The 26,226-nt window shown below is 33.8% G+C and overlaps 1 protein-coding gene across 5 annotated transcripts in view; it reads left to right on the top strand.

The window, feature by feature from the left end:
- RTKN2 (rhotekin 2) overlaps positions 1-26,226 on the top strand; it is a 72,460-nt gene that overhangs the window by 22,331 nt on the left and 23,903 nt on the right. For 4 of the 5 annotated variants that reach the window (XM_017542316.2, XM_017542317.2, XM_017542315.2 and 1 more), the window contains 5 exons: positions 318-376; positions 4,547-4,600; positions 6,010-6,127; positions 9,400-9,597; positions 22,046-22,140. In XM_017542316.2, the coding sequence (XP_017397805.1) occupies positions 318-376; positions 4,547-4,600; positions 6,010-6,127; positions 9,400-9,597; positions 22,046-22,140 (524 nt within the window). The remainder of the gene's footprint in view (positions 1-317; positions 377-4,546; positions 4,601-6,009; positions 6,128-9,399; positions 9,598-22,045; positions 22,141-26,226) is intronic. The other variant, XM_017542320.2, reaches the window with a different exon arrangement.

The raw sequence follows: 26,226 nt of genomic DNA, 5'->3' as shown, positions 1-26,226 counted from the left end.
ATGGACAAATATTGTACATCTTGTGTACAGATACAAGTGATCACAAAAGGCTTTCATTGTAAAGTAACCACCATACAGTCATCAGGGAATATAAAGTTTATCTGAAAAATCAGAGAGTGCTTCCAAATATTTCTTTTAACTTGCTAACTGTTGACTAAACATCTTAAAGTTTGAGTCAAATAGTTTACTTTAACTGGAAGTCATTATTATTCATGGATATGCATTTGTTTTTAATATTTCAACATTTGTGAAAGACTGTTAAAACCATTGCTTATTAGAAAACTACTTTTTTTTCATAAGTTTCTTTGTTTTGACAGTGATGTGAAATTTGAAAGTAAAGAACGAACTGCATGTAAAGGAAAGATTGCCATATCCGGTATGCTATAAATGAATCTTTTATATTGCTGAATAAATTCTGTAAAGTAACTAGATGGTAGATTTTGTTTCATGCCCTGTCTCCCATTCTCTTCAGTTTGTTTTTCATACCTCTATCAGAATATTTGTTGTAAAACACTGCTTTCAGCATTATGCTGTACATTTATATAGAACTTTAGAATTTAAGAAAACTGTTTCATACATTACATACTCTATAGTTTTCTCCTTAGTGCAGTCTTGTAAAATAGAGTAATTGTCATTTTCTACAGACTCAGAGGTTAAATGACTGTGCTGGGCCAAACCCAAGTCTTTTGACTCTGTTCCTTTCCTGCTCAGAAGCTATAATGTTTTTAATGTTTGTCTATATCAGAAGTTCCGTGAGGTTTTGGTACCATGTTTATTTTGGTCATCGGTTTATACCCAGAAGTGAGCACAGTGCTTGGCTCATCGTAATTGCTCAACAACTGCTGGACGGATGGCTGCTCTTCATTACCTGTAGTGTAAAGACCAAACATTTTTCTTCAGTCTTCCATTTTGACCCAATTTTTTTTCTAGTCCTATCTTCTATTACTCCTAAACACAGCCTGTCTGCTTTAGCAGACATCTCCTTGGCCTGTCAACATAACCCATGCTTCTGACACCCAATTAGCTTGTGAAATAACTACACTTTCTTAAAGATCTGTTTGTTCATCTATATATAATATCTTCTCTGTTACCATTCCAGCTAGAAATGATGTTTCCTTTCTCTGAATTCCTAATGAAGCTAGGAGACCCTTCACCACTAGATGGCACTTATGCTGTGCAGTCTCAGTTTCTCCAAAGTGCTCAGGAAGCTAAAGACAATGGCTTGGAGATGCCACACACTGAAATGAATACATGTCTGACTTGCACGTACACTAGTCACTTTTACAAATATTACCTCATCAGTACATTTTAGAAACAACAGTGTATACCTCCATTGGTCCTTAAGTAATCACTAGGTTATTTTATTGGCCAGAAGTTTTGTACTAGAGAGCCTGCTGCTGCATTTGAGTCATTGTCACCTAAATTACTGTTTCTAGTAATATTTTTCTGGATAAACAAAATTATCACACAGGACAGTAGACCTACATTTTACAAAGTACATAAATGACCAAAATCTGAAGAATTGCATTCAGTTAAGTAGAATATTCTTCAGAAAATAACTAGAATATATATAAATTTATTGCTTGTTTTATAGTTATTTATATTTGTTTTTATCTTTCTAATTATACAAAACATTTTTTATCCTTGTATCCTTTTGCTGTCAAACATATACTTTTATATAGTATTGTTCATTGTGTGTAATAAATTTTCTTGTGACTAAATTACTATAGATCTTTAAGATTTTATAAAAATAAACATATCCTTCATTTCTTGCTTCGAATACAGTGCCACTCAGTATACAAATGAGATATGTTAAGTTTTTGCTGTTAAACACTCAAATGCCATGATAGTCAACATCTATTGTCATTTCATAACAGTTTACTGACTGTAGCAATTCATGATATTAGAAATAACAGTACATTTAGAAAGGGGCTCTTAAGTAAAAGTATTTAAAATAAAAGGAAAAACAATTTCCTGCCCACAATTACTCAAGTGTAAAAATTGAACTTATTTCTGCATGTGTTTCTTCTTTCCAAAAGATAATTTTAAATTAAGAAACGGAAACTCTGAGAAAATGGGATACTTAGGTAATATCTTTTCATCTTTGCCTAGACTTCATTATATCTTGTGTGTGTTTGTAAAAACAGAAAATAAAAAATGAATTCACCTTTATAAATCCGTTTTGTTTTGATACTGGGATGAAAATGTGACTTTTTTTTGGTAAAGATGAATATTTGCAACAAAGTTTCATAATGTTTTGAGATTACTTTGATAGCCAGAAAATACCTGGGTTTTCTGTTTCCAACTGCACCACTCCCTGGCCAGATCTTTATGAAACTAAATAACAAATTTACTCTGATTATTTCTGCTTAACACCAAATATTTACCATATGTAAATGTAGTATTTACTGTAATTATATTGTGGTAATTAGCTTAGTCACCGACTACTAATTTAATGACTAAACGAAATCAGTTCACCAAGTAGCTCAGTTTTCACTTTTGAAAATGATAGACTTCTGGGACTTGATATCATCAAGTCAGCTGTCTTATGGCTCTCTCAGTTTACCATTAAAATGTCGATGAAGACATAAAACAAGACAAAGGCTAGAGTACTGTAAACTGAAACTGAGTCAGCCATTTGCAAGAATCTGGAAAGAAGTTCTATCATTTGAAGCTGAATAAGAAAGAGTTCATGGGTTACAAATCTGTTACTGTCTGAAGAGCACATGACTACCTGGGAAATCAGTATCCACCTTCTCTTGAGAAGCTGACATCTACCCTCCTCTCTTAGGCATAGGATAGAAGAAGGCTAACCCACAGGTTTTGGGTGTACTGCAAAGGATGTCAGGATCCATGTCCCTCCCATGATAGTGTAAATAGTTAATGCTCTGTTAATCCTAACTGAGCAAGAACAGCTGTGAATAAGTATAGTTGTGAAATGAAGTGAGTCAGCAATTGTGGTCAAGCAAGAAGTGGACTTTTTGACAGGACATCAGCCAAGTCATAATTATAAAACAAGGCATTTTCAGAAAAATAAAAAATATCTGTTATTTCAATATAACAATTTTAGAAATTCTAGCTAAAATAATAAGAATAAAATATGAAACTATTGAAAGTGGATAAGTTGAATACTGTTTGAAGATAATAGATTGTAGGCCAGGCACGGTGTCTCATGCCCCTAATCCCAGCATTTTGGGAGGCCAAGATGGGTGGATCACTTAAGTTCAGGAGTTCGAGACCAACCTGGCCAACTTGGTGAAACCCCATCTCTACTAAAAATACAAAAATTAGCCAGGTGTGGTGGCACATGCCTGTAATCCCAGCTACTCAGGAGGCTGAGGCAGGAGAATCGCTTGAACCTGGGGGCAGGAGGGCGGGGTAGGTGGAGGTCGCAGTTAGTGGAGATTGCACCATTGCACTGAAGCCTGGGTGATACAGAGCAAGACTCTGTTTCCAACAACAACAACAAAAAAAGATTTTAAACTTACAAAACCTAAGAGAATTTACTGCAACACTATTTTAATGAATGAAGAATTCAGTAAAAGTTGCTGGATTCAAGATAAATTTACAAAAAGTAGTTGTTTCTCTTTACATAACAATAACTAACTAGAAAATATAATAGCAAAAAAGATACCCTTTACAAGAAAACCACCAAAAAACAAAAACATTAAATATCCAAGAATAATCTTAATAAAAATGTAAAGGCAAATTATTATGCTAGTCTATACAAAGACAGAATATTGTAGAGCTATCAGTTCTCAAATTAACTTGGATAATGGAATACTAATAAAACACTTGAGAAAAGAGGATTTTGACAAAATTTGCTGTAAAATTTGCATAACGAAATTAGCAAGTAAGCGTATGGTGTTTTTAAAAACAGGCTCTTGCCTGTAATCCCAGCACTTTGGGAGGCCAAGGAGGGCAGGTTGCTTGGGCCCAGAAGTTGAAGAACAACCTGGCAAACATGGTGAAACTCTGTCTCTAAAAAAAAAAAAAAAAAAAAAGTGTAAAAATTAGGCATGATGGCATATACCATACACTAGTAGTCTCAGTTATACAGGAGGCTTAGGTGGGAGGTTTGTTTGAGACTGGGAGTTCAAGGCTACAGTGAGCTGTGATGGCATGACTGCACTCTAGCCAGAGCAACAGAGCAAGACCCTGTCAAAAAAAAAAATATATATATATATTATGATATTGGTATTTAGCTAGACAGTAATTGATAAGTGATTCAGATTCATAAAATGTATAGCTAAGGAACAGACATTTACTCAGAATGGCATATATGATAAAGATGTCATTAATCAGTGAGGAAGAAACATATATGGAGTTAGAACAGTTATTTTTATAAGAATATAATTTTACTTCACGCAAATTTCACAAATAACTTTTAAAAGTACAAACCATAAACAATGCGTAGAAAATATGCTGTTAAATAATAACACTTTATCTTTAATAGTCAGAATTATGGAATACAGAGGTTCAGGTCACTGTAAAGAATAAATTTACCAAAAGTGTTACTTATCGTGTCTTTTTCCCTTCTTTATAGATATTCGAATACCACTAATGTGGAAAGACTCTGATCACTTCAGCAATAAAGAACGTATGTATGATTTTAATTTGTAATTGAAATGTTTTCTTTAGTATGTAGTATATCTGTGGTTATTGAGAAAAAAGACTGCTTCCATGCTGAGATAAATTGATGTCATTTGACAGAATAAGCACCATCGTTAACTGTTTTCTGATTTTTAATATAAATATGTTGCAGTCACTTGATACTAATTAAGATAATGCATATAGAATATACTTTTAGTTGTTGATAGGAACTAGTGCAAGGACAAAGTACCAGGTTCAGAGTGGGACAGGGGAAGAGAAATATGGAACAAAAGATAATGTTTAATGAATAAAGGTAAAGCCAACATTTCTTGTATTTGACCAGAATCTGGAAGGTTTTTCTGCCTTATTTTGTTACTCTAGGTTATTTAACAAGATGTAATAAGGAAATATTTTTAGCTTGATCTGATTTTTTTTCCTTCAGTATTTTATGGTTTTATTTAGTCTTTACAAATCTATGTATTGCTCAGGTCATGGAAATTAACCTCGAATGATTTCTAGCTGTTAGAGGCAAAGTGGGAAAGATATGATAATCCTTTAACTTTCTTGTCTATTGTGATAGCCTTGTTCCTTGTACTTAAAAAACTGAATCATATTAAGCATAATTAGTTTTATATGAAGAATTTAAAATCAGGTTAGTATTTGTTATTCAATTAGGAAATATAATTTACTTTACAAAGGAATACATGTGGGAATTAAGTAAAGCTTTCTGATTACTAAAGAGAATAAGTTTTTCTGAAGAGCTACATTTTCTCAATAATGAGGATTTAGCCCTTTAATCACCTAATACTTTTTAAAACATCACCAAATTAAAAGGCCTAGCAGCTATGTTTTTTGTGTTCTCATGTCTATTTTATTGTTTTTTTTTTTTTTTTCTTCCCCCTTTGGTTTCCTCCCTTGCTGTTAGTTTGGTGGAAAATATTTCGCTGTTGTTAATGTGCCTACTCTTAACCTCTTCTAATAAAAAACATCTTTTAAATAGAGTTGGAAACCAAAATGACAGAGGTGGTAGGGGGTGGATGTGTGTGTGTGTGTATGTGTTTGTGTGTGTGTGTGTGTTTGTGTGGTGTGTGTGTGTACGCATAAAGTTTACTATTAATTAAAGTTTAAGGAGTTTAATAGGAATAAAATTTGTGAGTTTGGTGGTTTCTTTAGGCTGTTGAGAGGCCTGTATATTTAACTTTATTTTTTCTTCCTTGTTTAGTTGTTGTGTTCTAGTTGAGTAAGGTATTCTATATACTGGCAGAACAGTCATTGTTAGATTTAAGGGTTACAGTATACAATGTATGAGAATAATCTGTTAACAAATATTTAAGCTAATATTTTTTATTTTCAAGTAGATTTTAACATAATGGTTTATTACATGGATTGTTGCTTAAAATGTTATTTTTCCTCCAGGATCGCAACGCTATGCCATTTTTTGTTTATTCAAAATGGGAGCTAATGTGTTTGATACTGATGTGGTGAATGTGGATAAAACAATCACAGATATATGTTTTGAAAATGTAACCATATTGTAAGTATTTTTTTTAATCTTCAGAGAATAAAAATAATCTAAAATTCTTTTTTAAAAGGAAGTTCTTGTTATTGGGTCTTTGGATTCTTTTTATGTTTTCATGTTTAAGTGATCTTTAAACGTTTGATATGATTTTAAAAATTACTTTGTTCAAAAGAAGTCCATTTCTCTATCTGCAGTTTTCTGATGTAAAATAAAAATGGAAATCTTGTAATTACTGTTAGCAGTAAATATATGACTTATTAGATATGATCAATTTTTAAATTATTAATAAATATTCATAGTTCAGTTATTAACTAAGCTGTGCATAAAACAGGATTTTTATTTCATATAGGATATTTGGTTGCAGAAATACTAAAATAGGAATAGCAACTTTATTTACAAGATAGTCCTGAAGTGCATGCTATAAGAAGATCATGTTGAAATTTTGGTGTGTTCTTTTTTTGTGATGTACTTCTTTCATGTACTTCAAAACAATAAAAAAAAAATGGGTGATCCTCAGGGCTGTTTTTATTGTCCCTGCTCTTTTATAGGCTCATTTTATTGTGGTCATAATACAGAATCAGAAAGAACTCCTTGGGTAGCCAAAGAAGTCATTTTTAACGAACATAGTTTTTCCTGCCCTCCTTCAAAGGTTCTATGCACCTAAATCAGTATGGGATTTGTATTTTAGACTTTTAAAGACATGATCCTCATAGATAAATGTTAATAGCTAGTAACTGTTAACATAAAAATTCATATGCATGGTTTTTGCCGTTTTCAGCTATGGAGCTAGACAGGTGAGATTTCAGAGGCCTAGTTTTGCCACTCACATAACATTAAAACTATAGCAAACCATATTTTGTGGGTTTTGATCCAGTGTCCCATAGTAACAGTATAGCCTGGAAAAATAAAATGCATTGTCCTGGATTGTAAGTATTAATGCAGGCCTTCTTACAAGCTGTATTGAACCAAAGGAATTTATTTAGGGTCCAAAACATATCCCTAAATGCTTATATAATTGAGGCTAAAAAATTATTTTTTCTTGGTTATCTAAATACATTCATTTTCATTATCGACTATTGCTAGCGAATTTATTTTTCTGCCAGAATTACCTGTTAATGGGCTCTTTTCTTCACATCACTTTGCTATTGTTTGTTTTTGTCACAGAGACAAAATCAGACTTTTTTTTTCCAGGGAGGGAACAATAGAAGTTAGGAAGACAACACATGATTTATAATTTCTTGAAAATTCTGTAAATATTTTAAATTGTTCTAAAAATAACTGCCAACAAATGCTTTAAATGTTGAAAAATGTGCTTTTTGTTATGATGATTGTTTTTAATAAGTATTCAATATTTATGAATCTCTGCTTTTTCTCTAAATATTGACATTTGTTAGTCATTACCAAGAATACTGTATGTTTAAAAGTTGCCAAATAATAAACTATAAAAATAGCTGGAAGTTATTTCTGGGATTTATTCAAACTATAGATTGGCCATTTATATCTTTAAGAATCTGTGCTCCATTTTTTAAAACCTCTGAAACTGATGGATCTTCCATCTGCAAGCAACATCTGCTGCTGATGGACCTCTTTTGCAGTCTTAAGTATTTTTTATTGTTGGTAACACCACCACAGTCTTTAATGCTAAAGGTGGTTCATTGAGTCTGAAAAAGGTTAAAGCCAATCTTAACATTTGCTAAAATTGAAGAATTTTGCATATTGATTTAATAAATATATATCTAATACTGTCTACATTCCAGGCACAATACTAGATTAAGAACACAAAGATCACCCAGACAACACCCATTCTCAAGGAATTCATGCTTTGAAGTATATATTTTCCCCTATATAACCAGATAGTAAAATGTTATTTATAGTTATTAGGTACAAAAGTGAGGGAGGATCAGAGGACACAGTGACGAGTGCACTGTAAGTGACTCTTTATAAAGAAGAAATGAAAACTGAAGGTTTAGCAGATTTTCTTTTGGAAGAACAGTCATTTCAGAAAATTACACATATAAATATCTTAAAAATGTATTAAAGGATGACTAGGGAAAATAGTATTAGCAACAAAATGGCCAGGGTATTTTATTCTTTCTTTAAGATGCCTATGTATATATTAGTTAAATTGAGTTAAGATTGCCCTAGTTTTGAAGCTGATATCTCTGAAAGTTGCAGTAACTCTCTCAGGTCATTTAGATGCTAAATAAACACTGAGATATTGTCTCATTAACATATATTAACATAAACTTATTTCAAATTGTTATTTTTTTCCCATAAACCTTGCACTTATTGAGGAGATTTTGCAACCTTCTCTTGGCTCCCCTGCAGTCTTTTATTTTAAAAATAAATTTTATTGTGTATATTTGAGGTTTATAACACGATGTTACAGGATACATATGAATTGTAAAATGTTACTATAGTCAAACAGATTAACATCCATCATCTCACATAGTTACTTTTTTTGTGACAAGAGCAGCTAATATCTATTTAACAAAAATCTCTACATAACACAATTTTATTAATATTTGTTTTCATGTTTTTACAGCACATTATATCTCTAAACTTTTTCATTCTCCCTCCCTATCTGCTATTTTGTGTCCTTGGACCTATATCTCCCCATTTTATCTCCCCCAGTCCTTGCCTAGGATAACCACTGTTTTATTCTCTATTTCTGTGGTTTTGGACTTTTTTTTTTTTTTTTTTTTATTCCACATATAATTGAGATCGTACAATATTTTTCTTTCTATGCTTGGCTTATTTTACTTAACGTAATGTCCTCCAAGTTCATCCATGTTGTACCAAATGGCAAGATGTTTTTTTTTTAAGGCGGAATGGTCTTTGATACACACATACCTCATTTTCTTTATCCATTTTACCACTGATGGACACATCTTGGCTATTGTGAATAATGCTTCAATGAACAGGGTAGTGAAGATAATTTCACAAGGTAATGATTTTGTTTCCTTCGAGTATAAACCCAGAAGAAGGATTGCTGGATCATATAGTAGTTCTATTTTTAATTTCTTTAAGAACCTCTATACTGCTTTCCATAATGGCTGTACCAGCAGTATTCTATGGTTCCCTTTTCTCCATACCCTTGTCAACATTTATCTCTTGCCTTTTTGATAATAGCCATCCTAATGGGTGTGAGGTAATATCGCATAGTGGTTTTAATTTGCATTTCCCTGATGTCAAATGGTGATTTTTAAATGTTATATAAACATAAAAGAATAATTTTATTTTCTACCAAATTAAATTTCTAATATTATGAATACCCTTGTTTTTAGTAATGAAGCAGGGCCAGACTTTCATATAAAGGTGGAAGTATATAGTTGCTGTACAGAAGAATCTTCTATAACCAATACACCAAAAAAGCTAGCTAAGAAACTCAAGACATCTATAAGTAAAGCTACAGGAAAGAAAATAAGTTCAGTGCTTCAAGAAGAGGATCATGAGACGTGCTTGCTCCTCAACTCTGCTGTTTTGTAAGTTTTCAATACTATATTTATGGTGACATAATAATGCATTTGTGATATTTTAAACTATTGTATGTGAAGTGTACCTTTACTTTATAAATGGAAAAACATCCTGAAACAAAAACAAACTTAGTTGTTTGACATTTATTCAACTGAAGTATCCTTAATACCCACCTTTAAAGGTACGAAGTTGGGTGAGAGTGTTTTTAGTGATTTGGAATTCTGACACAGGTTGACTGTCCCTTATCTGAAAGCCTTCAGACCAAAAGTGTTTTAGATTTGGACTTTTTCAGATTTTGGAATATATGCATATATATAATTAGATATCTTAGGGATGGCACCAAGGACTAAACATTAAATTAATTTTATCTATATACCTTATACATATAGTCCGAAGATAATTTTCTATGATATTTTAAATAATGTGGATAAAACAGAGTTTTGACTTCAACCATCACATGAAGTCAGGTGTAGAATTTTCCACTTGTAGTGTCATATGGCCATTCAAAAATTTCAGATTTTGGAGCATTTCAGATTTTCAGAGTAGGGATGCTCAGCTTGTATCTACCAAAAAAAAAAAAAAAAAAAAAAGAAATGTTGTTGGAAAGGAACTATGTGTATGTCAAAGTATTTCTTTACATATTAATCTACTAATTAAATTTCTGTATGTCATGCTTTATTCTTACAGAAAATATTTTATCTCTTGAACAAAACCACATTATCATTATTATACTTAACTAAATAAAAAAATAAGTCCTTAATATCCAGTCTATATTCATATTGCCCAATTCTGAAAATATCCTCTTGATTTGTTCAAATCGAAATCCAAAGACGGTCTAAAATATCACATTGAAGTGAGTCTTTTAAGCTTCTTTTAATCTACTACAATTTCCTGTCCTCTTTTTTTCTTGTCATTATTTATTGAAGAGACTAGGTCTTGTAGAATTTTCCATATTTTGAATTTAGCTGATTACATCTTTGTGGTCTTTTTTTACATCTTTTTCTGGCCCTTGTATTTTTTTGTAACCTCGTAGTTAGATCTAGAGGACTGATTAGATTCAACTCTCTTTTAGGGGAATAATATTCATGTTTTTAGATATACTTCCGACTGGCTTCTAGTAGGAGGCTTTGTCCCACTTTCAGTAATGTTAAAATAGATCAATGGGTTCAGGTGTTGCCAGCCTAACCCATCCAGTATAAAGTTCCCTCTCAGTCTTTTATCTAATGGTTTCTAACAGTCAAGGCTAATCATTTATTATATCATTATGGATTATAATTTGGTGACTTTAGATCTGTCCTGCATTTTTCTTCTAAACTGGAATTCTTGCAAAGAATGTGTTCTGTGAATTTTCTGGATACAACTACAATAAAATTGGTGGCGGAAAAGGAAGAAAAAAAAACTTGATTCTTCTATTTACTAGATTTTAGAATATTAAGTTGAAACCCTAGTAATCATGGAGGTGATCAGCACTTTATTTGAACTCTTGAATTTTTTTTTTTTAAAGACAGGTCTGGCTCTGTCATTCTGACTGGAGTGCAGTGGCACTCTCATCTCACTGCAGCCTTAGCCTCCTGAGCAGCTGGGACTACAGGCACATGCCACCATCCATGCATGGTGGCTAATTTTTGTGTTTTTCTTGTAGAGACAGGGTTTCACCCTATTGCTCAGGCTGATCTCAACCTCATGGGCTCGAGCAATCTGCTTGCCTCAGCTTCCCAAAGTGCTGGGATTACAGGTGTGAGCCACCATGCCCAGCCTTGAATTTGTATAATATTTGTGTTTCAATCTGCTATTCTCTTTGATGCCCAAGTTGTTCATCTTTGATCAGTCAGAAACTGTTAAGCTGACTTCTGCATCCTTTTGACACAACCTAATCTTTAATAGCTTTTTTGCTTTCTGACACAGTAAGACGTTCCTCTTTCACCTTGTATTTTTCTGCCAAGACTTGGAATCACCATTTCTCCAAGGAGTCCTGGTTTCCTTCAGATACTTTCTTTAAACATTGTATTTGTTTCTTCACAAATAGTTTTATGTTTATGTTTCTTTGGAACACTGTTGATCAAGCTGCATTCCTAGAATTTCTTTGTGTGTCTGGTAGAGTTGGCTCTTCAGCATGTCAGTAATTTTACTGTAATTATACAAAGCAAAATATTTTAGGTATATATCCTAGAAATGCTAGTAATCAAAATTTAATTAAATTGCTCTTTTCACGTGAGATATATTACATGCAAAATATACTTTGGCACGCTCGCATAGTGTCTTTCAATCTATTTTGATGCTTATGCTAAAGAATACATTTTACATCATGACTGAGTGCACAGTTATGTAAGCAGATAGATTTTAGGAAGCAATTCTTAACCCTTACTATTTACAATATAATTATCAGGCATTTTCTTATTCTTTTGCTTTCAGTTTTTTTTTAATGCTATTTGTAAATTATTAAGTTGATTTCATGACCCATGAATCAGTCCCAGTCCACATTCTGAAAAACAGTCATAGAAGATGTCTTTCCAATATAAATGTCATTTAAAAGGAGGCAAGAGATCTTTAATTTTCTTTTCTTGGATCTAAGACCATCTTTAAAACTTATCTGCATTAATATTCTATCAAGGATTTGCTGGAAGTTACTTTAATTCAATCATAAGGTGGTGGAATTAATTCTTTCTGATGATTAGATAAACAATTCTATTTCCAGGTTTTAGAGCAGAAAGAGACCTTAGAGATAATTACCTAGTTCAATAGTTTTTAAACTTTTTAAGTAGCATAACTCCTATTTTAAAAATGGCAGGACCAGTAAGTAGTGTCTCTTTCCAACTACACTATATGATAGAAAAGTTACATTTTTCCCTCACTTTGCTCATATGAAAGGCAAAGGTGTTTATATACAACCATTTCTTTTTAGAAAGCTTCTCAGACATTTATGGGGTTTCATGCACCTTTACAGCATGTAAAAACAGTAAATGTACGTCTTAGTTTAAAACCTCATTGTTTGGCCATGATTGCTCAATTTTTAATTTCCCTCATTTATTACTTGTATGACCCAAGAGAGATTAATTTACTTTCTGAGTTTTTATTTTTCCTTTTGTAAAATGGAAATACTAATATCTAAACTCCAAAGGATAATTATGAGATTCAGTAAGATAATTCATGGATGTGGTTTATAAAGGAAGCATTTTGTAGTAGGCTCTGTTACCATTATTGTTACTATTTTTACTGTTCCCAGACCAGTCTTTTCTAGGCCTTTTTTTTAAACTCATGCTAAAACTTCGCCGTTTAGAAACTTGACATAGGATTATAAAATGCAACCACATTTTTTATAATTTTATAGGAGATCATCTAAATGATGTTAGAAACTATATTTAAGGCCAGGCGCAGTGACTCATACCTGTAATCCCAACATTTTGGAAGGCCGAGGCAGGCAAATTGCTTGAGCCCAGGAGTTCATGACTAGCCTGGGCACTGTGGTGAAACCCTTCTCTACTAAAAATACAAAAATTAGCCCAGATGTAGTCCCAGCTACCCAGGAGGCCGATGTAGGAGGATCACCTGAGCCTGGGAGGTTGAGGCTACAGTGAGCTGTGAATCTATATTTCTTTTTGGAAGGAAGGGAGGGAGGGGGGAGGGAGGAAGGAATATTTAATCTATATTTCTTTCTGAAGCCTAGAGGAATTTTTGAGAATAATGTTATTGTGCATTAAGTTCTTTTTAACAGACAGGCCTATTTATCTTAGAGTGTCTATTTTCCTGTTGAGAATTTTTCATTCTATTTGGTTTATTCTTGAATCCAAACACTACTTTTACTTATGAACATTGCCCCCTTGAAACTTGCATGGCATTTGCTTATTTTATACCATTAAAATTGGTCAAAAGATAAAACCTTTTACAACATTTCACAAATCATATTCTTCTAATACCAGTATTCTGCTGACACTGTAGTGTGAACCCAGAGTCTACTAGGTTAACTTATAGCCCAGGACTACTCTTACCTGATACCTCCTTAACTGACCGCTACAGCACCATGGTAGGAATTTAAAAATCAGAATGCATAACAGGATCAATTTTGTATATTTAAGTGATCTAGGTCAATGCAAAGATTTCTAATACAGCTTTTAGTTTTTAACCAAAATGGACACGTAAAATGATAAAATTTTTCCTAGTAATATGACATATGACCAAATACAGCTGTTCTTCCTAACAAGAGTGCAGTTTTTAGACTACCATTTAAAGTAGCCATTTATTTTTTTCATAACATTCCCCCTCCTCAAAAAAATGTTATAACAATTGGCCTATTTGATAGAAAAAAAAATGTAGCTGATTAAACTTTTGGGAACTCAGTATTAGGGTTGGCTAAAAGGAATGAGTGTAATGTTTTAGAAAGAAAATGTTATCCTGACAAGAATGTTTTAAAAGTGAGGTCACTGTTGGTTTTGGAAGCATTGGCATTGTAGTTAGTCATGGTTTAAAAATGAAGCAACTTGAAATATCTTCATAAAGTATTGTTTGATCTGAAAGAAGACAGTGAACATTTTTGGTAATTTTTAGTATGCTCCCTGATAAGATTCATTTTATTGTGGAATTTAGCTGAGTAAAATTCCTTTAGCTAGATTTTCCCAGTGCCTCTACTAGCTGAATTAACTATTTTGTGCTCCTTGATAACTATTTAGTACATCATTCTTTATTGTATAAATATACATCATTTTAAATGATCATTTTGTGAAAACTGGTAAAATTCAGAGTGATTATTTACTTGACAAAAGTATTGTTTCTTAAAAGTAAGCCACTAATACTACATTTTAAATATGATCGAAGTTATAAAACATGTGTCCTAACACTTGTTCAGAATAAGTGGATTATTTATGTTTTGAGGAACAAGACTGTTAAAGATTTGGCGATGTGACAGTTAATGTAGTTTGTAAATATAACTAAGGGGTTACTTAACTATTGTATATAATTAAATCATTGTAGGAATGATTTTTCAGCAGTTATGTCATGTGATCCATTCAAAAGTTAATAGGTCATGGTCCCTGCACTCAAAATTCTTGCAGTTTAGTAAAATGTAGTCACTATTTGTTTTAAAAGAAAAAGTATTTTAAACCATTTCTTAATGAGTTATAAAGCTAATATGATACAGTGGGGCTCTCTTTCCAGTATACCTCTTGCTAGCTACAGACAAGTCAGTTACATTCTCTGAACATCAGTTTCTTCATCTGAAAATGTGGAACAAAATATCTGCCCTGCCTACTTCAAGTAGTTATTTTGAACCTTAAAAAAGATACTGCTTGTCAAAGTGCCTTAAACTGCACATAGAGATGAAGTATGACAATGCTTTTCATGCGTTGATTTCCAGGGGTGGTTTTCATCCTGTTACCATTTAACCACATTAATCATTTTGTTAGAAAAATAATAGGCCCAGTGTAGTCACTCACGCCTGTAATCCCAGCACTTTGGGAAGCCGAGGTGGGTGGAAGACCTGAAGGCAGGAGTTCAAGACCAGCTTGGCCAACGTGGTGAAACTCCGTCTCTACTTAAAAAAAAAAAAAAAAATACAAAAAGTTAGTTGGGCATGGTGACAAGCGCCTGTAATCCCAGCTACTCAGGAGGCTGAGATAGGAGAATCCCTGGAACCCAGGAGGCAGAGGTTGCGGTGAGCTGAGATCGCACCATTGCATTCCAGCCTGGGCATCAAGAGCGAGACTCTGTCTCAAAAAAATAAAGAAAGAAAAGAAAAAAGAAAGAAAAAGAAAAATAATAGAAACTTGGAAACAGAACTTAGAAGGAAAAAATTACTCATAGTTTACCAAATACTTTTTTATCATTTTGAGCTGATATTTTACTTTCAGGTTTTTAAATATTTAGCTTTTGGGGGATATTTAGATAATAATTATACTTGCACATTCATCTTTCTTCAGAATTTATTATAGAGTCTACATAATTATTTTGATGGCCACATTATCTGTTAGTTAGCTATATCATAGTTTAACTGTTTTTAGAGGACGCTATCAATTTTTTTCATATTGTTATGTGTCACTCATCTGAAATAGAGGTAAATATCTTATTTAAATAAGATAAAGTAAATAAGGTAAACATATTAACCTTAAAGTAGTTAAAAGATGTCTTAATCATTTCTTAAAGCCCAAGAAAGAAATTTAAACATATGGTTTGGTTATCACATAATTTTGGCCTATTCTGCCACACAGATTGTCTTCTAAACATGTCATCTCTCCAGTGTGCCCAGTGCAGATGCAGTGAATAACATAGTTTCTTCCTGTGCATACTATTGGCAGTGTTTAACATCCTACTGTATTTTGAAATGACTCTTCCTAAAGTGGAGACTACTCAAATGTTTTTAGTGGTCAATGAGAATAAATTACAATGCCACTCCTAAAAATAAAACCCAAAAGTGTCTTCATTCTCTTTTTTTCTGTATCTACCATTTCAGATATTTTTCTTGATAGACTTAACATACACGTGTTAATAATACAGGTATTAGCCCATCTAATACCTTGACCTTTCAGTTTCATGACCTTGCACCAATAATCTTGTACTTTTACCCATTTTAGCCATCCACCCCATGATTATATCCTAGATCTTGTCATTACTATTAATTGCATGTGCTCTGTAATCTTCATAGTAGGTTTCCCACTCTCCACCATCTCCCACATTTCCAGGTTCTTCCCTTCAGAGCTCTGATGCCAACTTAGCTTAAAATACATAATTTACTGTTTTATGTTTTCCTAGCGTCTCTCTTCTTTTGTCATACTTTCCTTGGAAAAACTCTAAGCTTGGTTAATTCCTACTTTTAGCTCCTTTGCACTCATACTCATGAGGAATAGATGAGAAAGCTAGAGAAAAACACAGTTATACTTCCTAGTCTCACTTGAGATACATAATCCCTAACCTTAAATGCGTTCTCAGTATGAGTAAGCAATTCTGTTTCTATAGTCTTCTACTTTACTTCTCTTCAAGGTAAGTATTTCACATGTTCTCCTCTCTAACCACCAATATCCTCTCTCTGCTCTTCATTTATAGCTGATGACTTTGTTTCATATGTCATTGATATTACTGAAGTAATTGGAAGAGAACTTGAATATCCCCCATCCACAAAATCTGCCAGCCTACTCACATCTGCCTCTGTGTTTGCAGTTTCCTTTCTTGTGAACTGCCTTCACCTCATCTAAGGCCTGTCTACTTGTGCACTAGATTCCATCTTCTCAGTTACTCACAGTAGGCTCCTGCACGTTTCCTCCCTTCCTATCCTACATCACTAACTTTTGTACATTTCTGTATATTTATAAACATGTTGAAATACCTTTGATTTCATAGCTATCCTTCATGGAAAATGATTTTTTATATTCCTATCTCCACTTCCTCTTCTGTCATTCTCTATTAGACCATTTCAGTTGGCTTACCTCATGTTACCTTCATCCCATCCTACAGAAACAACTCTCGTCAAGGTCAACGGTGATCTAATGTTGCCACATTTGATTGTCAGTTATTGGTGTTCCTCTTCCTGGACCTTTTGCCACTATCACAATTGATCACCCTCCTTGAAATACTATTTTTATAAGCCATCTAGAATACTACTTTCTTGATTTTTCTTCCACCTCAGTGACCATTTGTTTGTCGCCTTTCTCCTTAGTTCTTTTCTCTTCACTTAATGGAGTGCTTGTGTCCCAGTATTTGGTCCTTGGACTTCACCTAACTTTCACTAAATTTCATATATATACTGATAACTCCCAAGTTTATATCTCTTCTTTTAACTCCAGACTTATATATCCAGTTGCCTGGATGCATCCAGATATCAAAAACAGTCTCAAACTTACTTGCCTCAAACTGAATTCTTACTTCCTGTATCTGTTTCTCTCACAGCCAGCCTCATTTCAGTTAATATAACAATTCAATTTTTCTACTTGCTTGGACCAGAAGCCTTGGAGATGTCTTTAATTCTTCCTTTGCTTTCACATCCTGCCTTTGCACTGACAACTTAGAGAATATATCAGGAATTGGAACCACTTCTCACCATCCCACCACCACCACTGTATTCTAGGCCTGCAACAGCTCTTGCCTGGTCAGTTACAGTAGCCTTTTACTTGCTGTCTCCATTTTCACTCTTGGCCTCTGTTGTCTGTTCTCCACACAGCAGCCAGAGGGATCATAGCACATGACTACTCAGAACCTACCATTTGCTGCACATCTCACTCAGAATCCCGTGTTCTTACCATGCCTTACTGTGCCCTACCAGGATTGGTATAGACTGCCCCCTACTTATTTTGGACATCTCAAATCACTCTCCCACCCTCACTGTACTCCAGTCACACTGGCCTCCTTATTTGTCAAACACACCTAGCATGTACTCACCTTAGCCTTTATATGTATTGTCCTCTGTCTGAAATACTCTTCCTTCTGTTCTTGTGGCTCACTTCTTCCTTTCAGGTCTTCACTCAAGTGTTATTTTGGAGATAGGCCTTCTCCTTTGGCCATCTGAAATAGCACTCTCTCCTCACCTTAATCCTTCACCATGCTTTACTTAGCTTCATGGGCCTGATATAATTATACATTTTTCTATGTATTTTTCTTCCTGTATAAAAGAGGAAAAATAGATAAATATATAAATGTATGTTTATGTATTTATACATTCTCCTCCCCCATTTCGTTAATTGTTGTAGCTTTAAAACCTGGAACAGTACCTGGCAAATGCAGGCACCCCCACTTATTGTCAATAATCTTTTCTTGAGAATAACATATTCTGCCCTAAAATGCTCACAGGGAGTCTACTTCCTATTATTTTAAGTGGAAAATATTATAATATGTTACCAATTTAAAACACCCATATACTTTTCTAAAATACAGTTTCAGAAGACTAATTTATCAGGGACAAATTATTATGTTGGGATAATGCTTAACATATTGAACCCTGATAACCAAGCAACTAATATGAATGTTAGTATGCAGTTTGTGTGTAGTCATATTTACTCTTCCTTTGTAGTTGCTGTTCTCAATTACTTTGATTTAAAAAAAATTTTTTTTTGAGACAGTCTTGTTCTGTCGCTCAGGCTGGAGTACAGTGGCAGGATCTTGGCTCACTGCAGCCTCTCCTCCTGGGTTCAAGTGATTCTCCTGCCTTAGCCTCCCAAGTAGCTGGGATTACAGGCGTATGCCACCATATCCAGCAAATTTTTGCATTTTTAGTAGGGATGGGGTTTCGCCATGGTGGCCAGGCTGATCACGAACTTCCCACCTCAAGTGATCCACCTACCTCAGCCTCCCAAAGTTCTGGGATTATATGTGTGAGCCACCGTGCCCAGCCTACTTTGATTCTTTTTTCACAGTTTTATTTAGTTCTTCAACTTTTTTAGGATTAATTGTGTGAACAACAGGCAAAAATAAGAGCTAATTATGAAAGACACTAGAGAAGCTTGTTTAGAATAAGTGAATAATAGCAGAGAATGGCCACTTGTGCCTCTCTTAGTTCTGGCAGCAGCAAAGATTTGTTGATACATTGTAAGCTTTTGAAAAGTCTAAATGTGAGTCTGACATAGCAATTCAGAATGTAACTCGAATGTTTACTCATGCATTGTTTTGTTAAAATGTTATGTTGAAATTTGGAGACAGAAATGTAAATTTTCCTATATAAACATTGACCAAAAACATTGGGTACAGAGAGTTATCTTTGGTCTTTAATGACTATATAGTCAAAGCCAACAGGCATTCTCCAAGGGAGTAGTAGTCTATGGAGTATGCTGTTATTTACTGAAGTGCTACATACATTGCATGTTTACTAAATGTGTGCATATTTTTCTTTATAATACAGAGATTTTATTAAAGATTTAGTAAGAAACAAAGGATGTTTATGAAACAACACCTAGAACAATTAATATAAATTCCTATCAGACATCACTGTCTTTTTTTTTGGAGACAGAGTCTCACGCTGGCTCACTGCAGCCTTTATCTCCAGGACTCCAGCAGTTCTCCTGCCTCAGCCTCCCCAGTAGCTGGGATTACAGGCATGAGTCACCGTGCCCAGCTGACATCACGGTTTTCTTATCTCTCTTTGGCTTGCGCGTGCGTTCTCTTTCTTTCTCTCTCCCTCTCTCAATATACTCGATGTTTCGAGATTTTACTGATTTTGGAAAAAAAATCATGAAAAAAATGAGGATTACTAACATAGGAAATACAGTTGTTACTGAACATAAATTTACTTTTTATCACCACAGCAGTGCCAGGATATGAAATTCATCAGAAGAAATTCTAGGTATTTGGGAAGTACCACAAAGGGAACTATAATGAAAAGAAAAAAATGGAATGAGTATAATGAAGTCCTCCATGTTCTCACACTATAGATAAAACCCTCAAATCTCTGATGTAGATAACCAGAAGAAGGAGATCCATTCTGTATAAAATAAGCAAAGCTGCACGATAGTTAATGTGCTATTGCAATAAGACGAGTTGCACATGAATTGTACTCAACTTTGATTTGTGTAGAGGCGACTGGGCCTTTTAAAGGGAGAATGAGGAAATTGGGAGAAGTTGAGTCAGGCTCCGAGTTAGCTAAGTGAAAAGTACCAGATAGTTGGAAGCGGGGATTGGTCCATGTAAAACCCACCTGGGTATGCTAGCTGGTACTTACCAAAATTAGTCTTCTACCTTACCACAGAGACTGAAAGACAAAGGCCCTGTTTTCAGGTCTTGGCTGGAACAAATTCTTTTGTCAGCCTTGAGTTTTCTCAGGCAGGCACTTTAAGAAGACGTCTTAGGGATGCAACTTTGAGCTGCTAGAAACAATGCTAGTGTTTGTTCAGGTCTTTAGAGGCCAAGGTTGAGGCGTAGTTGAGAAAAGGACTCAGAGGAACCTGGCTAGAGTTTGGCCAAGAAGAGAGCCTTTGCCCCTGGGAAGTTAATATAAATCAGACCCTATCATTCCACTTTTTATCAACTTTGCTTTACACTTAGAATTAAATCCACCCCTCTTCCAAGGCTCACAGAGCCCCCAGGTGAGCTCATCACTGCCTGTATTTCCAGCCTTCCTGCTTGCTGTGCACCGGCCACACTGGTTTTCCTTCAGCCCTCCCTTTGCACATGGTCACTCTGCTTGGAATGTTTTCCTGCATTCTTTGCTTGGCTAGATTCTTTTATGACTAGATAACTGTTACCTCCCCAGAAAAGCCTTCCCCAATTCACCTATCTAACACAGGTCCTCAGTTTTCTCTTTTGTCTCTTTCATAGAAAAAGTTACATTCCAACTTGAAAATGCTGGTATTTGATTTATTCCTTGGCCTACTCTTTTTTCATTCTGCCTGCATCAGAATGTAATGCTGGATCTTGTTTGCCATTGAATGCCCATCACCTAGCATTGGACTTGGCACATTTTAAGTATTCAATAAATATTTATTAAATGAGCGGGGACCCTTCAGAGAAATATTCGTGTGAATTAAAACAAATAATTTGCAGATTTTATTGACAAAATATCAGAGATAAACTTGCTAAATTAAAACTTCTATTGTCAAAAAATGTCATCTATCATATCTCATTTTTTTTGTAGTAAAGCATTCTTGAGTATACAGAGGCATTAAGTACATTCACATTGTACAACCATCGCTACCCTCCATCTCCAGAAGTTTTTCATCTTCTTAAGCTGAAATTTTGTATCCATTGAACACTAATTCCTCACTCTATCCTCCTAGCAGCCACCATTCTACATTCCATCTCTATGAATTTCACTACTCTAGGTACCTCTTGTAAGTGAAATCAGATAGTGTTTGTCCTTTTGTGACTGGTTATTTCACTTAGCATAATGTCTTCAAGATTCATCCATGTTGTATGTCAGAATTTTCTTCTTTTTAAAGACCGAATTATATTGCATTTTATATATGTGTGTGTATGTACACACACACACAAACACATACCCCACATTTTGTTGATTCCTTGGATAGACACTTGGATTTCTTCTACCTTTATGCTATTGTGAATAATGCTGCTGTGAACATAGGTGTACAAATATCTGAGTCTCTGCTCTCACTTCTTTCGGGTGTATATCAGAGTAGAATTGCTGGATCAGTAATTTTATTTTTAATTTTTTGAAGAACCACCAAAATGTTTTCCATGGAGGCTGTGTCATTTTACATTCCCAGTAGCCATGCACAAAGGTTCTAGTTTCTCCACATACCAGCTAACACTTGTTACTGGTTTTCTTTGTTTGTTTTACTAATAGCTATTTTAGTGAATATGAAATGATACCTCATTGTGGTTCTGATTTGCGTTTCCCTAATGACTAAAGATACTGAGCATCTTTTTATTCTTTTGTTGACTGTATATCTGCTTTGGAGAAATTTCTGTTTAAGTCCTTTGCTTATCTTTAAATCAAGTGCTTTATTATTTGTTGTTGAACATACAAATATTTTGTATAGTAGTAGCAAACATACAAAAATACTTAAAACGTGTCTTCTTTCTCACTATTAGTGGTGTAAAGTATAATTTGCTAGCTCACACTACCCTAACCTTGGAAAGTGCTGAGGATAGTTTCAAGACCCATAATCTGTCTATTAATGGAAATGGTAAGTACAATATATATTTTACTTATTACATACATTCTGCCTATATTTCTAATTATAGTATGTTCCCCTCAAGTGGTTATCAGCTTAAATAGTGGAGACACAAGTGATTCTGTTGGTTCTTTCAAATATATCTGTCCCTCTTCCCCAAAGGAGAAAAGTTTATTTTCCTTTCTCTACACTGAGATTTGTTTGCAAGGTTTAGTGGGAAAAGAAAGGTCTCAGGTATACTGAATCCTTGTTTTTGACTTGGAAGTTATGACTTCACTACTCTTCTAGCTGGAAATTAAAGACATGACTTACTTTTAAATTTAAAATCAAGGAACCCAGCTTTTCTGTTAGTACGAAGCAGAGAATGTAAGAAAGAGAAAGGGTTAAATTATCTTAACCCTTTTCTGTTTGGAGTGTAGTGGTAGTTTTAGTTTATCCAAAATAAACATACAGGAAAGTGAAGAAGGGGGTTAGGTCATTAGGAAGATTTGTAAAACTTAGCATGAGCACTTGCTACTCTCCCAGGTGATTTTACTCGTGATAAAAAATATGGAGCAGTGTTGGTAAGGCAGTTTGGAAGTATGATTTGGGTTGTTTACTTTTGTTCATTTTCTCCAAGCAAAATTAGTAAGTGGTAAATGTCCTAATTATACTTACTGTTGTAAAGACCGTGGCTCTGTACTGATAAAATTGATAATGTTATACCAATATTTTTTGTTTCACAATAAGAAGTTATGTTAAAAATAGGCAAAAGTTCATGAAATGTAAATATATAATTTAAAAAAGATAATTTTGAGGCTAGGTGTGGTGGCTCATTCCTGTAATCCCAGTTCTTTGGGAGGATGAGGTGGGAGGATCACTTGAACCCAGGAGTTTGAGACTTGCCTGGGCAACATAGTGAGACATTATCTCTAACAACAACAAAAAAAAATTGGTTGGCCATGGTGGTGCGTGCAGGTAGTTCCAGCTACTCAGGACACTGAGGTAGGAGGATTGCCCGAGCCCAGAAGTCTGCAGTGAGGTATGATTGTGTCACTGTTCTCCAGCCTGGGGTACAGAGCAAGACCCTGTCTCAAGAAATAGAACACGTCAAAAAATAGAACATTACTACCACTACTTTCCCTTGGTTACCCTAGTCATATATCTCCATCTTTGTGGTATATACTTCCTTGCTTTTCTTTATGGTTTTCTTAATACCACATTTGTGTGCTTCCCTAAATAATATAATTTTGCATGATTTGAACTTTGTTATGGAATCATGTTGTCTTAGTAATTTGCTTTTTGTTAATCATTCAGTATGTATGCTTTTCATTACTTATAGTATCTCATTTTGTGATAATATGTATTTATCTCTCACACTGATTTAATCATTTTGAGTAGTTACAGGGTTCTTCAGCTTTTTTGTTTCTTGGGTCAGTTTCAATAAGTTATATTTTTATAGATACCCATTCGATCTAAACTTTGAGATTTATAGGCATTGAATTCTCTATAGTGTCCTGTATCTATTGAATTTCTGCAGCCTCTGAAACATTGTTCCCTCTTTTCCATTACTGGTACTTACTTTCTGTACCATCTCTGTTTTTAAATTCTCATTCTCGTAATAGATTTGTCAGTTTTATTCACTTATGTGTTCCATATTTGCTAATTATTTGTTAGGAGTAATGACTGTAGCCTATATTACTGCAAGAAGTGTGATAAAATCTCCTGCGATTGTGGATTTTTCTACCCATAGTTATGTCAATTTTTGCTGTATATAATTTGAGCCTTTGTTCTTTAATGCATGTGTGTTTAAATTGTGTATTTTCTCCTTTTACATCAAACTGTATTGTGTTACAGACATGCCTCTTCAGCATTATATTGGATTTTAACATTTCTGTAATTTGACAATCTTTTCTTCCTGAAGTTTTTAGTCCTTCTGTATTGAATATCAAATAGCTGTATATTTAGCTTTAAATCTACTATGATAACCTGTGTTTTTTAATTGTCTTACCTATTCCATGGTTTTTTTTTTCTTGCATTTTTAAGGCAATTTTTCCTTGTTTGAATTAAAGTTATACCTCCTTTTTCTCATTTTTTAGAACTTAATCTCTAGAAATTTCATTAATCATATTTATTAAAATCTAAACTTAAAAAATAGTTTTGTGCTTTTCTCAGATAATACAAGGATTTTAGAACAGTTAAACTCTTTCCCCTAACCTATGTGCTATTTTTATATATTGTAATTCTTTTTTTTTTTTAGGAAGATGTTTTATAGATTTAATACTTATTTAGGTTTACCTGCATGTTTCTATGCACTACTTGTATCTTTTGCCCTGCGTCTGGGATAATTTTCCTTCTGCTTGAAGTATGTGCCTTAGAATTTATTTTAGTGTGTTCTACTGATATCAAACTTCTTGGTTCTTTTTGTTTATCTGAAGATGGCTTTATTTTGCCTCATAATTGAAGATATTTCTTAATTCTGCAGTTTCACTGTTTTGTTGAATATTGAAGATATAATTCCAATATTTTTGGCTTCTATTTTATTATAAGTGTTGTAAATCATTTGTCAGTGTGTTACCTCTGTAAGTGTAATCTTTTTATTTCTTTTTTGCCTTTGGTTTTCTAAAATGTTACTGTGGTATAATTAGGTATAGAGTTTATGCTGCTTGGGGTTTCTTGAGCTTCTTTACATTGTGGATAGATATGTTTCATCAGTTTAGACAAAATCTCACTTATGTGTTTCAAACTGCCTCTGCCGTTTTCTAGCTTTTCTCCTTCTTGCGTTCCTGTTAAACCTATGTTAGTCTTTTTCGTTGCATCCTTCATGTTTCTTACTCTTTATGATGTACTTTTCAGCTCACTTACAGATATTTAGAACATAAGCTATTCATAAATCTGGGATTGCCTATATAAAGAAGTTTGCTTTCAAACTTTAAATTTATAAATCACAAAGTTGATTTCACAAGTATTACTGAAATGTATGCTTTTAATAATTTTTATTTGCTGCCTGTTTTAGGAAAAATAGCTTTTATTTGTGTTTGCATTTTGGAATTGCATTTATTATGCTTGTGCATTTATTTTTCCCAGATTAAGCCCTTTATTGCTAAAATATAGCAGCTTTAAAAATGTATTAATGAAAAAGATTTGAATACTCTCAGAACATTGTTGTGTGCTATTGTATAGTAGAATCTTGGGTAGATAAGTTTAAGACTTTTTGGTTTTACTACAGACGTTGGCTACCTTGCATGTATATATTAAATAACAAAAAAAATCTGGGGTAATTAAAACTTTTAGGTAAATAATAGTTATGGCCAGTAGCTAGCCATTTTATAGGCACTACCATCAGGACACAGCAAAAACTTTAAAAATCATTTTTATGTGGTCCAGTGTGAACTAACAGCCATACGTTGACTTGTTGTTTATACCCTGATGCCTAGAATAAATTATTTAATGCTTTTCTCCGTATAGATAGATAGTACACAGGTAGGTATCTTCATTAAAGTATCTTAATGTTTTTTGAAAGAACTTTTTTAAACAATGTTATACTTGTAGAAAAGATGCAAGTTGAATGTCAAGTTTATTTGGTTGTTTGTAATTAGAGATGAGTATCGGTATATTACCTAGTCTGGCCTCAAACTTTATTCTGGCCTCAAACTTTCGGGTGCAAGCAGTCCTTCCACCTTAGCCTCTGGAGTAGCTGGTGCTACAGGCACGTACCACCACACCCAGCTTGAATGTCAGGATTTTTTTTTTTTTTTTTTTTTTTGTCATGATAGCACTTTCCATAAAGCAGCCAAAACATTATCAAAAATGAACTGTTGATAATAATAAATATTGAGGAATACTTTTTCTCAAAAAAATTTATGAGAGCAAGTTGCTTACATGATAGTCCGTACCCCAAAATGTATTAATACATATTTCCTACTGTCAGAATATTCAGCTACATCACCATCACTCTTGAAGTCAAAAAATTAAAACCAGTACATTACCGCCATGTAATCCTCAGACTCAATTCAAGGTATTGCCCACTGTCCTGATAATGTTTTTTATGGCAGAGGGATACAGTGCAGAATCATACATTTCATTTAATTGTCATGCTTTTTTATTTTCCTTCGATCT

This window comes from Cebus imitator, unplaced genomic scaffold (assembly GCF_001604975.1).
Source record: "Cebus imitator isolate Cc_AM_T3 unplaced genomic scaffold, Cebus_imitator-1.0 Scaffold142, whole genome shotgun sequence".
NCBI classification, from domain to species: Eukaryota; Metazoa; Chordata; class Mammalia; order Primates; family Cebidae; genus Cebus; species Cebus imitator.
This window is presented reverse-complemented; position numbering and strand designations above follow the sequence as displayed.